General features: G+C 43.2%; 1 protein-coding gene and 1 long non-coding RNA gene across 9 annotated transcripts in view; one reads left to right on the forward strand and one right to left on the reverse strand.

The window, feature by feature from the left end:
• The first annotated feature begins 273 nt into the window (after nucleotides 1–273).
• The window catches only part of dvl1a (dishevelled segment polarity protein 1a), a 25,750-nt gene continuing 9,561 nt past the window's right edge, over nucleotides 274–16,462 (forward strand). For 2 of the 8 annotated variants that reach the window (XM_034876234.1, XM_034876235.1), the window contains exons 1-4: nucleotides 280–734; nucleotides 6,555–6,624; nucleotides 10,238–10,359; nucleotides 12,930–13,048. In XM_034876234.1, the coding sequence (XP_034732125.1) occupies nucleotides 565–734; nucleotides 6,555–6,624; nucleotides 10,238–10,359; nucleotides 12,930–13,048 (481 nt within the window). In that variant the 5' untranslated portion in view covers nucleotides 280–564. Of the gene's footprint in view, nucleotides 735–6,554; nucleotides 6,625–10,237; nucleotides 10,360–12,929; nucleotides 13,049–14,972; nucleotides 15,186–15,600; nucleotides 16,053–16,462 lie in introns of those variants that run through there. The other 6 variants (XR_004657226.1, XM_034876238.1, XM_034876239.1 and 3 more) reach the window with 6 other exon arrangements.
• LOC117947390 overlaps nucleotides 7,343–16,462 on the reverse strand; it is a 9,328-nt gene continuing 208 nt past the window's right edge. Inside the window, exons 2-3 of the long non-coding RNA XR_004657227.1 lie at nucleotides 13,936–13,938; nucleotides 7,343–7,426 (exon numbers count right to left, since the gene is read on the reverse strand). This is a non-coding gene — a long non-coding RNA (uncharacterized LOC117947390). The remainder of the gene's footprint in view (nucleotides 7,427–13,935; nucleotides 13,939–16,462) is intronic.

Raw genomic sequence — 16,462 nt, forward strand, 5'->3', positions numbered from 1 at the left:
TCATTATATTGAATTTAATTGAATGAATGAGTTAAACTGACAGTGTCACACAGTAGCAAACTATCCCACTGTTATATAATAACTAAAAAAGAAAAGAATGAAGCCAGGCCGCCTTCTCTTTGTTCCATATAATGCCTGTACAGTGCAGTGCAGCCTACAGTGTGTGTGTTGTGTAACGGACTGCGCACAGCCCAGACACACCACTAGATGACAGCACTGTCTAAACAATTAGCCTATAAAAAAAAAAAAAAAAAAATAGCAATATTCCCAACTCCATATCGCAAGGATGTGGACTGTCCCTTCCTGTTTTAGTGCCGAGAGAGCCACCGTAGCGACTCACACCGGAGCAGGAACACAGGCTCTCACAACGCGATTATGTCTGGATTCTATCTGGGTTCGTCCAACACACCGAGCTGGATTCCCCATCGTGTTGTGTCCAGGTTTCTGTATTAGGGACTGCTGTTATGTTATTCTACGGGTAGCTGGTTAACATAGCAGGCCTGTTTATTGCGCTGCCAACCCTTGTTTCTTTCATGTGTCAATGATTGTCCTTCCCTCACTCTCATGGCGGAGACTAAAATAATATATCACATAGACGAGGAGGAGACTCCTTATCTGGTCAAACTGTCCGTCTCTCCAGAGAAAGTCACCTTAGCGGATTTTAAAAATGTCCTCAACAACCGGCCGGTCAATAGCTACAAATTCTTCTTCAAATCGATGGACCAGGATTTTGGGTAAGTGGCCACCATGATTAGTATTCGCCTGTTCGTCTGGCTCACTTATTCATTATTGCAGTGCGTGCGTGTGTGTTTGCTTGTGTATCCTATGTAAAGCGCGTATTACGGGCCGTGATAGGCAACATCAGACGCCGCGGGCTGCAACATTGTTCCATGTGTGCCAACTACGGCGCCCTGTCTGTTTCCACGCTCCTGGCACCTGCTCGTTGTTACTGCCCTGTGCGCAGTGGAGGAGACACATGAGTGTTTAAAGTGATACCAGATCCGTCCAGAGCCCTAATGACGCAGCCCTGCATGCATTACACAGAACCAGACCCCTGCTCCCCTTATTAATGTCAATCTATTAACCCATATTAGTGTCATTGTATGAACCATGTGCAATGTTGACAAAAGGTCCACATGTTTTTTGTTGTTTTCATGTTGTCTTGTTTTGGATTCCCTGTGTATTATTATTGTAGCATGTCATTTTCAGCATGCATTTTTTATTCCTCCACTTATAATAGCCCATGAAGTTTTTTTTTTTTTTTTACAAAAACACACAATGGACTGCAGGTGAACCCCAAGGGAATTTAGCAACCCTTAGCCAGTGGCTGTGACCACTAGATATGCAACCATGGAGCCACCTTTTGCATGTAATTGCCCCAGAGAGGGAGATCTGTCGAACAATACTACATCCTCATAACCTTTTTTATTTCTAAAGAATATTATGTGTTATTACAGTAATAGCGGACTGACAGATTGGAAATGTTTGTTATCTTGAGGAATACATTTAGGTTAAATAATACACAGTGAAGGGCAATCACCATCTCATCACATCACATCACATCCCTCTATTTTGTAACAATGTTTAGTAGTAATATAATATATATAATATAATAGTAATTTACTTGTCAGGAGGGATACATTAACGGTTAAACGTACAGTCATATTTTACCTGATTATGTTGTGGCATAATGCATTACATGTCGTGTGAAAAAGATTTTTTTTAGCAAATGGTTGAAGCCTAATGGAATAATTTAGTAGTATGTGTCTTTACTATAAGTGATGTTCTTATTTTCACACTGAATTCTACCCCACAAAGTCACAGGGACTACTTCTTCAAGCCACTGGATGCTAGAATATTTCTTCCTTCTTTCTCTTTTGATTTCTCTCTGTTCCTCTCTTGGTAGCCCCATCCTGATTTTCAGGAGTTCCAGCAGGTCTACAAAGCTCTTTTTTTAAGCTCTCTCTTGGTCAGCGAGATCTATTTGCTTTAGGCCTCTGCTGAGGATAACATATTTGTGTCAGTGCCTATTTCTCATTCCAGCCTGAACTGTCATACATGGGCCCACACACATTAATATCTAGCACAGTAATGGCAAACGTGGTTGGAGGAAATGCAGACGCAGGCAGTGTCTATAGAGCCAAACGTCATACATTTCCACTGCAGCCTGACCTTGTGAGGGAAACTGGCTCTTCCTGGTGGCAGGCTAGGCTTGGTGCGCTGCTTTGTCCCCAGCCCCGGCTTCCTGCCTCTGTTGCACTGCAGGCCCGGCTGCTCACTGGGCCTCAGGTGATCGACAAGAAGATTATGAAAACAAACAAAGCATGTTTGCTTTCTCCACATGGAGACGTGGCTCCGTGTTGCTGAACACACCGCTAAAGTAGGCCGACCTGCCACTGCATGTGCATCAGCAACGAATGTCCAATTATGCAATGAATTGAATATTGTCAAATGAATGTGTTTCCCACCATACTCAGTTTTATAAAGGCGTCTCCATCAGCATTCCAGCCTTTGAGTTAAGGTTGAATATGCAGGCTCTGTGTGAGTGCCGTATGGTACTGGCACAGTATGGAAGCAAACCCAGTCAAAGGCACAGAGGATAGCAGCGCTTTGTGGTAGCCTTTCTGGCTGTACTGCACACACACGGACAGGATGGCTGCTGGAGAATTAGCTAGGGAGGACTAAGACTGCTGAGCAGAGAGGAAAACATCAAATCCCTTGCAGTTATAGACGGTGTTTGAAATGTAAATTAGCAGTCAGTGCAAGGTCCTCTGTTGTCGACCCCCTGCTGTGCTGAAAAAAACAGACATTTTCTTATGGGATTGCTGAACTACTTTTGTGCTGGCAATATCAGCTCTCTAAGTAATAGCCACACAAATTTGATAAACAGTTTGTCCCCAAAAAGCCTCAGCTTACTGCAGTGAACATGTCATTTCAGTTCCCTTTGGAATCGTATGGAATATACATGTTACCATGGGCTGTGGCATTTCTGTCCTCACAACAGAGCGTAGGGAGATTAAACGATGAACGTTTCTTTGTGCACATTTCATACCTCAGTTGGTTTCCCCCCAGTAATATTCATTCAGTCATCCATATTCATAAGACAGGAAGCTAATGGAGGACATGTTTTCAAGCAACCCACTTGGCTTTTTTCAGAGACTTCAAGGGGATGGTATGGCGTTTTGTCATTGCCACTGGTGGTGAGTGGGTTTGAGACCTCACTATAATGCAAGTCACAGAGGCACTCTGCAGCTGAGGAAGCAGCCAAGCTGAAGCTCTGAAAGAAACAGTCTTGTCTGTGCCTTAGAAAACAGGGGGCCGGGGCGCCTGGATACCTCAGTTGTTAGAGCGGGAGTCCTCATATAGAGGGTTACTCCTCAACGCAGCGGGCCCGGGTCCGTCTCCGACCTGCGGCCCTTTGCTGCATCTCTTTCCCCCCTCTCTGTCCCCTTTCATGTTTACAGCTGTCCTGTTAAATGAAGGCCCCAAAAATAATCAAAATTAAATGAATAAATAAAGAAAGAAAGAAAACAGGGGGTTGGTAGGGCAATCTTTCTTCTGTTGAGGTAGGGGTGCTAATCCCCTGTAGTTAGAGGACAAACATCTGCAGTCTTCTGCACATATGCACCCCTGCCTCACCTCGCTTGTTTGAGGATGTCACATATTTTAAAGGTTATACTTTATTTGTGTGTCATAGCATTAACAACAATACTTTTACTGTAATGTTTTTTTGTCATTAACGCAATATCAACTTGCTTAATAAACACATTGAAAAAGGCTGCGAGACACTAAGAGATTTTTTAAGATAGTTAAAGGGAGAAAACTCTGTAGAAAACTGCACTTTAAAATGTCACTATCATTCTTGTCAATCAACACTGTCAATAGAAGAATGTTGGGAACAACAAGCAAGTTTTTGCATTTTAGTGGAATACCAAAAGCAGCTACCCTGGAAATCCAGAGTTCTTGCAAGAGAACAATTTGAATTTAATCAGCGAGTTATCTTGCATTGAGTAACGCTGCTCATTAACTATGCCCTTGTAGGCGAGCTGCACCAATCACATCGATGTATCTTATATAGGCGGGGCCAGAGGCCAGCTAAACAGATGACGACAGTTTAATGTACCAGTTTGCTCCGCTGCTAGCTAAGCGGATGGGGCTCTGGATATGTCACCCAGTGTGTTTTTGTGAACGGTCGTAGTGTTATCCAATTGCGTGCAGGGAGATTTTCAAATGTACGCTTGGTACAGCCCCCTCGAGATGGGCGACTTTCATTACTTGATGCCAGACCCTTAATCTTTGGGATTTGGGTCTGGATTTACAGGCTAGAAAGCAGCAGAACTGAGCACACTTTAATATCTTTTTTTTTTTTTTGCATTCAACGTTACTGCATGCCGCATATCTCCTCATATCGTGCAGCCCTATATCAATGAAAAATGGAAGACCTAAAACATCTGAACTTTGTTATTGTGATGCTGTGAAAATCACACAGTTACAGTCCTAACGGTGACATCAACAGTATGCATGCTATTATTAACAGCTTTCTAGGTGGTTAAAGTTGAATTTTGCTCTTTACTGATTCAGCATCCGGGTGAAATTGAAGTCAAATATTTTGCTTCCCTGTTTATAGTATCATTAACATCAGCCCATCAAAGTCCTTGAGCTGCTGGCCGGTGTTGGCAGGCTTCTCCTGCCCCTGGTTTCTGCTTTAAGCTGTAGCAACCCAGCCCTCCTCTTTCTATCAATGCACAGACAAACACGTCTAATCTTCCCCAGCTACACAGCTATCCACAGCAGTGGAATATTCAGTGATCACCAGAATAATCTTTTGTTGTTATCCTGTGAAATCTGCTAAGTCCTAGTTAAGCTGTCACAGATCTAAGAAGTCAGATCTGTGACAGCAGCCTACACCTGTCATATGCCTCTCAAAACAGGGGTTACTGTTTGTCTGTGTGCGCGTGCGTTGCGTGCATGTGTGTGTGTGTGTGTGTGTGTGTGTGTGTGCTTTTTAAGTGTTGAGGGTGGAACTAACACTGCCCTTGATATCAGATGGAAACTGACAAGAATGCAGGACATGTGTATTTTACCGCATGATAAAGACGTCATCTGTTATGATTGCAATCATTTCTTGGTTCATCTGGTTCCAGTTTTTACGAAAGACTGAGATATGTTTAAGATTTTTTTTTTTTGCATGCCAGTTCTTTCAGTAAAATGTAAAAATGTAAACATGCAGTAACATTGGTGACCTGTGTGTGCACAAGTGGAAAAGGCAACCTTATCCAAGTTAAACATTAGAAAGAAGAAGCGTTGATATTTCCTTTACACGGGCCACTCCCACATCCTCACAAGTCACCTTACAGCTGGCCATGCAGCTCGAGAGAGAGGATGCAAACACTTCCTACCTAACAAGCAGCTGGCAGAGTCAGCCCACCCCTCCCTCCCTTTTCCTCCCTGAGGTAGAACAGGCCACAGCGGGTGACTCTGTGGTCGTCAGTTCCAGCCACAAGGCTACGTTATCTCCGTCCACCATTCCCAGCAATACAGCTTCCACAGCGCGCACAATAACACGACCTGGCTTGACTAATCATTTCAGTAGCCAGGGAAGTTCTGGCAAACAAGAAATCTGTAAAATCGCTGTCAGAGACCCCCCCTGCATCAAACCTTAGGCTTTCCTGCTGCTCTCAACTTGCGCCTCACCCTTTTCATGTACCGTGTTCAAAGCCAAGAAGCTAATGTGAGATCTCCACAGACGCTCAGAAATGCTTGGCCGTACCATTTCTGGAAAAAAGGCCTTTGCAAAAAACAAAAAACAATGTGCATAAAGACATACAGGGGGTTATGCTTGTGTGTGTGCGTGCGTGTAAGGTGTTTGCCAGCTCATCTCCTGTACCTGTTGACCAGCTCCAGGTTTCATCTTCGTGACACAACCTAGCAGGTGCGGTAACTGGTTGCTGCTGTGGCCCAGCAGGTCAGGGAAGGGCATTTACAACTTACTTACTAACACACTGAGGGAGGATCGCACACTAGATCACTCTATTAATACACACTCCTGTGCCTTGACACCCTGTTGTCGCTGCTCTGAGGATTTTCCTACCCACACACGCATATAAAACATTTGTCTGTCTGTCTATAGGTCAATCTGTCTGTCCTCTATCTATCTATCTATCTATCTATCTATCAACAGGGCACACATGCAGTGGTCACTATAAGACCCATTCATTGCTGATTTGTGGCCCTGTCCTTGCCAGTTTGATGGGACCTTATCACATTGTTGTGCTTAGTGTTACTCAAAGACTAATAAAGAAGTTAATTTCCACAAATCAATAAACAAATAGAGGCTGGGACTGAGTGTGTCATCCCTGCTGCTCGTTAAGCTTACTCGCGCCAACAAGGGTACAAACTTAAGCTGTTTGAAAGCCATGTGGAAGAGTTGACTTACAAAGCATGAATTTCTCTTAGTATGTATCAATGAATTTCTCTCAGTAGTATGTATCAACTGATTGTGTGTGCTTCTCCTGGTCAGTTAGCCTGACTGTATCTGTCTGCTTGTTCCCCAGGGTTGTCAAAGAAGAGATTTCCGATGACAACGCCAAGCTGCCCTGCTTCAATGGGAGAGTAGTGTCCTGGGTAAGTGAGATGGATTGTGCACCCATGCTGCCCCTCTCTCCCCGGTGTGCTGCCTCAGCACTAACCAAAGAAATGTGGAGCACTTGTGGATCATGTAAATCTAGCCATGTAACGCCTCCGCAGAGCTTTTTAAAACACTCTTCACCTTGAGCTCACTGTTCAGTTGTATTGTATAAGTATGGGTGATTCCATTAGATATTAAACTTAGCTGCTGTTACAAAATATAATCAGAAGTGGCTGATTTTGACTGCTTAAAAAAAGACTATCGTACCATAGTGTAACCTTTTTCAATGTAGGTTACTCTATTTACTTCTGTAGCTTCATAGTGATTTGTAATTATGAAGATAAACAGGGTTGTGAATCCAGATATTTCTATGGGGACAATAAAGTATGATAAATCAAATCAATCTGTCATGTTAACGGAGGATTTACATCTAATTATTGTTCTGTTGTACAGAACAGAAGACACAGGTTAAAGCAAACTTTGATGGAATTATAGAGCAAGAATGCATATATTAGATTGACAGTCTTTGTGTTTTTTTTTTTTAGATTATTTTAACAATCCAGTATGATCATATTATGCTTTAATGACCTTTGTGGGGAATTTTTTTTTTTTTTTAGTAAAACATGAGATTGTATTCAGATTAAGCCACCATGACAGTCTAGCTTGGAATTTCTGGAAAAACCAGACCCACGTGTCGCGTTCGTCCAATCAGCGGCACTTTTTTTGGCCAACTCAGGGAGGCCGTCAATCCGACTGCCTTTTCTGCCAATGGTCAGCCATCGGGTTAGTGTGTCAGGGCTTTTAAACAGTCGCAATACTAACAACAGGACTTGAAGCATGTGGTCCCACTTTACCACACTCAGTGTTTTCAACAGATTCGAAAGCAATTTGTGGCGGGGGGTGGGGGAGTGACAACATACAATCATTTTTATATTTGTGACATCATTACACAATCATTTGCATAAAGCTTAATGGTTGTGTCAGCAAGGTAGATAGAAAGAAATAGAGATATTTAGCCGAATAATCACAAATTCAATGCAGAAATGTATTTTACCTTATAATTATTACTAAGGTAAAAATGAAATTCTACAAAGGGAGGGAAAAATATCTATAAAGAATTTTCAAAGAAGGCTGCCTTGCCCAGGGCCAGTCCAGCTCAGCGGCGTCTTTCTCTCGACGCGTCCTGCTGTCTCTCCGACCTACACCAGCCCCGCACCCTGTCCCTTCTCACCTTCCTACCTGCCGGCCCACTGTGCACGGGGCTGGCGCACATGAGGAGTGAGGGGAGGGGAGGGGCTGCTCCTCTGCTGCTCCTCTGCTGCTCCTCGGCTCCTCAAAAAACAGATTCAGAGAGATGTGACTGTTTTGGAGGCCACAGGAGAGGAATACCTTGCGTGCTCGCTGGACACTACTGGCAAATTTTGAACAGAAAGTTGCCAGATTTGTTGCTAGTTGCTTTTGTAAAAAAAGTTGCTAAGGGGGTCTGAAAAGTTGCTAAATCTTGCAACAAAGTCACTAAGTTGGCAACACTGTTTTGATGGAGACAGATGCTATGTGCACGGTGGGGAGGGGCTGTGTGTGTGTGTGTGTGTAGAGTGACAGAGAGATGAAGGAGAGCAGGTAGGCTGAGTCCTGCAGTTTGAGTAGCCATCTCTCCTCTTCTCTGTCTGTCCACTGCCACAGTCTAATAAAGGGAAGAGCCGCCAAAAAGTAAATTATCTTTACAATAACGAAATGCTATGCGTGGCGGGCTGTGTTGATTGTGTTGCACACCGCCACAAATTAGTCTATGTGTGTTGACACTGCTGCTCAACAACTAGTTAGCCCAAAGGTACGTTATGCATCTCCCAGACTGACTCACATTTGATTTACCCGAATGGCTCCATACACAACACCAGGGGTTCTCACTCTTATATTACACTTTTCTAATCTTAACAACTACTCAAAGAGCTTTTACATAGTACAGTAACTATTCATCATTTACACACATTCATACACTGTGGCCAAGGCTACCATACAAGCCGGTGTAATGGTATCAGGGGAAACTTTGTGTTCAGTGTCTCTCCCAAGGACACTTTGACTTGGGACTGCAGGGCCATGGATCAAACCATCAACCTTCCGATTGGCAGGCAACCGTACTACCACTGATCCACAGTGACCCCAGCAGCGCGCTGGGAACTCCTTTCATAAAGATATTTCTTAACCGATTAAATACATTTTTAACATTTGCATTACATTTTTTTTACTATGTTTTAATATTTTTTTATATCAGCCACATATAATGTAATTAGAAGAAGCATACTGTTGTGTCAGTCCAGAGTATGCTCGAATGTTTCTTAATTCCGGCTGCTTGACAGTTATGGCAAGCATGGGACCATCAACAACTGTACATCAAGTCCTTGCCTCATGTTACCTTCCGTAAAATAACCCTAATGAGCTGGTGCACTGGCTTTCAGATCCGGAATGAGTGTCAGGAGAGAAAAAAAGTCAGAGCAGTGCATCCATCTTACTGTAATAATATTGTCAAACACCGAAATCAATTTTGCAAAAAACTGGAGAACCAAGAACCAGAGTGGACTCAGATTGGGCATGGACACAGCACACAGAGACAGAAGTTGATAGTGACATCTGTGAATCCAAAAAGCTCACATTAGAATAATCATAGCCCATGCAGTTGCTGTTATTTCCACGACTACCTGCTATAACCTTCATTATTCAGGCTCAGATGAAAGGAGAGTAGTATCTATGGGACATCATCCTTTGTGCTGACACTCAGCTGAGTGCAAGCAGTGTGGTCTTTTGTTTCTTTGTCGTTTGCTGTGTTTCTCAAGTGGTTTATATGCAGCCAGCCACCAGTCATCCCTATAGGCTTCTTCGCAGCATCTCATTTCATAGCCTTTCCTCTGTACTTGTACATGCAATGTGCTTGTTTCTAGTGTCACTATCACTGTGTTGCAAAGTCGGTTGACGTTGTTTTTGATCCTCTCTTTTTTTCACTATGGGTTAGGGAAGCACTGATCTAATGAGAATGGTATCGGGCTGATACTGACTCAAAAAGCTCGAAGACAATTGGGCTATTCAATTCAATTGTATTTTTATATACTATATACATCATATACGGGAATTTCTGTGTAAGTTTTGAGCAATTTGTTGCATTTGTTGCATTAAAAAAGTTGACCCTTGAATTGTAACTCCAGTTGATTTTGAAGATGTTTTACCAAGTTGCTGTCACAATTTTTAATTTGAATAATCAACAAAGTTTGGTAAATCTATATCTCTGTATTTATAACATTTTCTTTCATAGCAAATAAATTAGGAAAGCAATGTTAAAGTCAAGTCTAATGTTGCCTTACACATAGGAAAATGATCCCAGTCACTTCCACACAGTGAGCAATACAGCTTATTAATTACACACTGGGGCATGGATCGAGACTCGGTGTTGGCCGATTCCCAAAGCCCAGGCATCGGTATCATGATTGAAAAGTTGGATCGGTGCCTTCCTACTATGGGGCCTATATCATTTAACACAATATTGTTTGTGTTTCTCTCAGCACTGAATATGTCTGGTCTTTAACAAATCTTTCCTTTGCTCCAACTTGTCTCTCTCAGTTGGTCCTGGCAGAGAGTGCCCACTCTGATGGAGGATCTCAGTGCACAGAGAGCCATCCAGAGCTGCCCCCTCCTCTCGAGAGAACAGGGGGCATCGGAGACTCACGTCCTCCCTCCTTCCAGTAAGTAGGCTGTTTACTGCCTGTCATGTATGCACAATTTCACACACATAAGCATGTACTCAACCACCCAATCCTGTGCATTGGGTGACCTTTTTCATTTCACAGCGTGCCATATGTGCTTATCAGAATGTGGAAAGCTCATCAGAGAGATTTGTCACCACAGGCTCATATGGGACGTGTAAGGGGTCTATACGCCTGTGTGTGAACATGGCATAAACTATGTGTTAAAGCTTGAGTGTAGGAACATGCATGGGCTGTGATTATTTCTCCCACTTATGTGTATGTTCCATCCGCCCACTCAACCATGGAGTAAGGCGTTACTCCGCTCATCGGTGTAAACGTGATGCGTATGCTGCCAGTGCTGCTGATTCTTGAAATAGACTTTGCATCATAAACATCTTCAGGCAAATACTGGCAGTCAGGGAGGCCCATTGTGTTCAGTCACTCATCCATACTCGGCTAATAAAGGCACATGCAGCCCATAAACATGTTGGTGCCTAAAAGCTCAGAAATGGAGATGTTCTCGCCAGCCTGGTGACTCTTACCTGAGTCCACACTTTGACTTCAAACTGGCAGATTGGAGAATATCACTGCACTTGCTAAGCAGAAGTCCCACGCTAATTATAGCGGGAAGGACTGGGGGCGGCAGGGGGCAAGGGTTGTTGCCATTACTGCACTACAGCATTATGGCTGAGGCTCTATATTGAGAACATGCAATCTGTCATGTCTCAGTGTATCTCTTTATCCAGCGTTTGACATCTCAGCTCGCTCTTGCCCTCGATGGGCTGCCCCCTGCCGTTTGGCTGTCAGCTGTCCTGATGACTTTATTGTTCCTGGCCAGCTTTTACTACGACTATGCCATCTTGTGGAACAAAAAGAGAAAGTCCCAGCCCCATTACCCCACGTCATGTCCCCCTGCCCCCTCCTTCACTCTTCCTTTCTCTTTCTCTCTTTGAGTCAGATAGGCAGGCCTTTCTCTCACAGAAACAGCATGGTGAATAGGCATATAGAACACCTACTCTCTTTCTGAAATGAATCCCGTCTTCCACCTTTTACTTCTTTCTGTAAATAGCCAGAATATTATTACCACTTCATTTTCTCTTGTGCTGTATTCATGCATTTCATGTGTTTGTCGGCATGAATGGCACACAGAATAGGTGTTTTTGGCTAAGAATGCACACAACTGATGTGCTTCTGCCTGGTAATCCGGATTAACGGACATTAAAGGGGTGATAGAATGGTTATATAGGGTACACTCATCTCCATTTCCAAGAGGGAGGGGGCGGCAATTGGCAGCAAGCAGGGTTGAAAGGGGGTGTCATTTGTTCACAGCTGCAGCCTAGCGCCTTGAATAATCTCCCCCCGGATCAGCAGACCTGCCGGCCTGGCTGGTCAGCCGCCATTGACAGCCTTGACAGACAGGCAGTCACCACCACATCCATCCTCCCACTGCTGTCCAATAACTACCAATATAAATACATCCAAACTATGCATCTACAGTGATATTTGCATACATGCACTGACCTGTACTGGTGAAGCCCGGACCAGGTGCACCCATTAGTACCGTCGCAGCAGAAGCGTGTAGCAGAAGCATGCCTCATTGAACGCTTCATCTGGCTGAGTGAACACATCAGACACAGCATATTGTCTGCTCTTGTGTTTTTAATTTGCTTTGATCGTCCACACGCTGCCACTGAGGTGTGTAAGAACATTGCTTTTAAACCATTGCAGTATGATGTTTGTGTTTTATGCCTCTTTTGTTTTGTTTGTACACTATGAATATGACACTGTTTGTATATGAGCACTGCCATCTGAGTGTGCATGAGTGCATGAATGCGCCAGCGTGAAAGTGCAATTATTTATGCAGGTGTCGGGAACATGTTGCACACATGCTTAAGTGTGTGTGACAGACTGACAGCGCTGAGTAGAGTTCTCACCAGCTTTAGGTTTCCTAGGTGCCCGGTGGCTGTGTAGGTCCCTTAACCCTGGTGCCTGAGGCCACAGCGTCTCCAACCCTCAGACAGAATACCAATCTGCCCTCCAGCCCCTCCAGAAACCCTAGACTCCTCCCAGACCCCAAGTATACAGGCCATCTTATTGCTAAGCCCACACCTGATCAAACACTTCTTGCTTTTTTATGCAATCTGTCATTCTCCCCTCTCTGTCTCGCTCTTCCACTCGTGCTCCAGGCACCATCTGGGCTTTCAATAGGTCTCATTAATGCCAGTATTGTCCAGAATGGCTCCCTCGCAGGGTATCTGGTCATTAATGACACTTAGTGGAAAACACATCACATACCGCAGAACAATGAAACTGCTATTTTGGCCAGAGGGATTGAATTTGTAACAGAGTCGTAATATGAGTTGCATACTCCCCTAAGGCTGAATGGCAGGCAAACAGATATTACAACAGACAGAAGTATATCGTGGCTGGGGATTATGTTCAGGAGTGTTGGGCACAGACTGGCTAGAGAATTTGAACGATCTTCTGTGAGAGAGACAGAGGGAGTTTGTGTGTGTTTTGTACATCATTACGAATCTGACTGAAATTTTACAATGTGTGTATTGCAGTGCCAATGCGGTGAGCAGTCGAGACGGCCTGGACACCGAGACGGGAACAGAGTCTCTCCTGAGCCATCGCAGAGAGCGAGAGAGAGAGCGGGCACGGAGGAGAGCGAGAGAAACTGAGCGTGAGTATTATCAACCAGGAACAGATGGATCCTAAAAGTGCAATTATCTTGTCATTTACAAGTTATTACAGTTCACTGCCTCTCACTCAACACTTAACTACCTTTAAAAAAGAAATGAAGTGAAGTGGAAAGACAGCAGACCTGTATGTAAAGATGCCCTCAGGGATGGTGTGTATTGAACTTTAGCAATGTGAGACCAAGAAACACAGAGATATCCAATTTCTCTGAAGAGTGAAGAAAGTAAGGAGTGAAGAAGTTCACCGTTTGTCAAACTTTCTGGAATTCCCTGTCTTCCCAGTGAACCTTACTTCTGTTTCCTGTGTGCGGCTCAGGTTCATGGTCAGAGGCTGTTTTCCGCTTGGTTGTCACACTCCAATCCTGTACGATGATTACACCAAGTGTCAGAAGACAATAGTGTTTAGCGAAATTTCCCATCTTTTTCAGCTATTGTTGAGATATAAATGCAACCATCTACAGTCTACTTTGAAAAGAAATGTTAGAATCTTGCCGTTAAAAGCCCCTGAGAGCCGTTATCAAGTGTGGACACATCTGCTTTATCGCTTTGGCATTTGACCGCAGAAATGTCTATCGAAATCACTTTGGTAGAAGAAGGACAGCTTTCTTCCTGCTCCTGTGAAAGAACTGCTTTCCTTTACAGACCCAGTGTTTTTAATATGAGAGCCTACCAAGCAACATCACATGAGAGAACAGGATAGACTAGTATACTGGTGCTGCAGGAAAAGGTGTGTTCTGTTATCAGCATGCCTGTTATATTTTGAGAGATCTGCTCCATTCTATTCCTGTTCTTGCCACACAGACCTTTTTTTGGCAGGATTAGTTTTGTTTTTGTGACAGGAAATAATGAATCAGCAGCTTCTGATGCTCACGCTCTGCTTTTGGTTGTTACTCACAGCAAAGCCAGTTTTTCTCTGACTCTTCTCCCCTTGTCCTCGGCAGAGCAAAGCATAAGGTTGAAGTTGTAGGAAAAGCTGTAACTGTTTTGCATTATTGGAAACAGATTTAACTTGATCCTCACCGTAAAACCGCAAATTCAAATCTATTGATTTCATCATTCTGGTGCATCTTGTGCAGTTTTTTTTGGATTAGGCTCAAGACATATTGCTCAACTTGTCACATCAACTGCTGCCAACTGCACAGCTGTTGTTTTGTGGCTGATGTGGAAGTACCTCAATGAACTTTGCAGAATATTTATCAAGGATCATCAATCAGCTAGCAGTATGATGGCTCATAAATCGGTCAAGCAAGACCCTCATGTAGTGTAGCTCAATGTGGCTGTGTTAGCTCAGTGACTGCTATCGTCGTCACATTGCTGGTAGCCGCACCTCTTTACCTTGCAGCATGCAGCAGCAGCAGGAATTACCCTGTCACCTTATACACACGCTTCAAGTGATTTCTTTTCTCAGCTTTAACGCTGGCTGTTTTACAGTGATTTGTTAAAGTGCTCAGCCCTGGTAAACATATCCCTTAGCTTTTCTGTTTGTGCTGTAGCGTTTTAGAAAGAATGGATGAATAATGCAGCAGTTGAACCTTTTTGGAGGTTGAACAGGTGTTACATGTTGGATGGAGTTATGGGATATGATCAGTTTCAATGCCACCAGGTGCTCTGCATCTTAACCGGTTGTAAGACAAGACTCTACTGTTCAATTATTACATTGTAGCAGAGAACAATTAATACCCTAAAAAAAGGAATAAAAAAAGCCATTTCTTTTAAGTATAATGCTGTTCAGTGCTGAATGGTTGAGGTCAAAAAAGACAAGGCTTAGCCAAAGCACTGTTGTGTTAAAATAATAACATAAAGCACAAACAGCTGGTGAGCCGGTCCTCCGTTATGAAAATAATTAAAAAATATTTTTCGTGATGCGAGGCTGCCAAAAGCATTTGGGCTTTTAATAACCTGATGGTGTTTTCACCTGAGGCAGGGATGGGACACAACAACACATCATATCCAATCCCATATTATCTCTGTTTTGGAGAAAACCATCATCTGATTGGTCAGAGACAGATTAGCAGTCATTCTGTAGTTACGTGCCATCAGAGGGAGGGACGAGGCAAGACTTCCTGCTGACTCCCAGCTCAGTTTCTCTGCACATTGGATGAAGGCGCATTGTCTGCTTTGGTGAGAGGGATTCGTTGTGTTATGTCCGTTGATGATTTTTGACATTTGATAATGTTATATGATACATTTTGTGGTTAGTTTAATGCAGGTTTTTCTATGATGCCAATGTGATTATCGTTAGTTAGTTCTAATAGTCGGGTCCTTGTTTTGCAGTAAGGAGAGAGATGTTTATGTAATGTTAGCCCACCAAATTTTCACAAATATGCCTTTATCTGGTGAGTGCAATATTCATTGATTTATGCATCATAGTTAGTATAATCATATAAAGGCAGTACAACTTTTTACAACCAGCTTTTTCTTTTGAAAATGTCATGATTGATATTACATCCAAAGTTTCACTTCTTGTTTTATTACTTATTTATTAATAAATTTAACTTTTAAATTTAACTTATTTATTGCTCTTCACAGAGTACCTTTATGCTTATTCCCTATTTTTGTCACTGCCTCTATTGTAGAGAAGCTGTCAGGAGCCAGCTGGTGGGCAGAGAGCATCTTGGTCTCAGGCTGGCTTTTAGAGAGCGACTAGCACAGACGGATCACAGCACAAAAGACACAGATTTCAGTCTGGCTCGGTGAACCTGCACTCTTGTTTTCTCTGGTGTGTCAGTCAACTGAGCGTGGGAGGAAATATGGTTGTGTTGATCATCACAGTGGATGTCGCGTCCCTCTGCTGATCGAGTGCTTATGTTCAATAGCTCATCTTTCATAGAAGAACCCTCTGGGCGGAGCAAGTGATGGGAGCTACCACATTGCTGGAATGTTTTGCTTGCTCTCGGCGAATACGCTGGCTGACACACCCTCTTAGCCTTATGAGACCTTTCCAGCCAGTCCGCTGTCACCCTGAGACAGCACCGCCTCACTGGCAATGTATGTATGGTGATGGACAGGGTAGTTGTACACTGCTGGGATAGTGAGAGTACAGTAAGGCACTGTATTAATGTAAATACTGTATATCTAATTCTTTTTCTGTAATACCATGATATTGTGAAGTGAGGGCGGGACTACATAAGCATTATGCTTCGGCCTGCTCCTTCTTAAACGTTTCCTTTTTTTGTTCTTTGGTAAAGTCTGATTGTTTTTTTCTATGTTTGTGTTGTTTCTTTGTGTTTATATGTTTACGTCTTCTTTTACAACTTCTTGTTGATTGTTTGAATTAAAATCCCAAAAATCAATAATCAAATTAGACCTCAAGTAGCTGTATTCATTTTTAAACTTGTTGCGATTATTTTTACTTTTTCAACATTGTACTGAAGCCAAAGTCATTGTTATTGCTTTAT

The sequence above is a fragment of the Etheostoma cragini genome, chromosome 7 (genome assembly GCF_013103735.1).
Source record: "Etheostoma cragini isolate CJK2018 chromosome 7, CSU_Ecrag_1.0, whole genome shotgun sequence".
NCBI lineage: Eukaryota > Metazoa > Chordata > Actinopteri > Perciformes > Percidae > Etheostoma > Etheostoma cragini.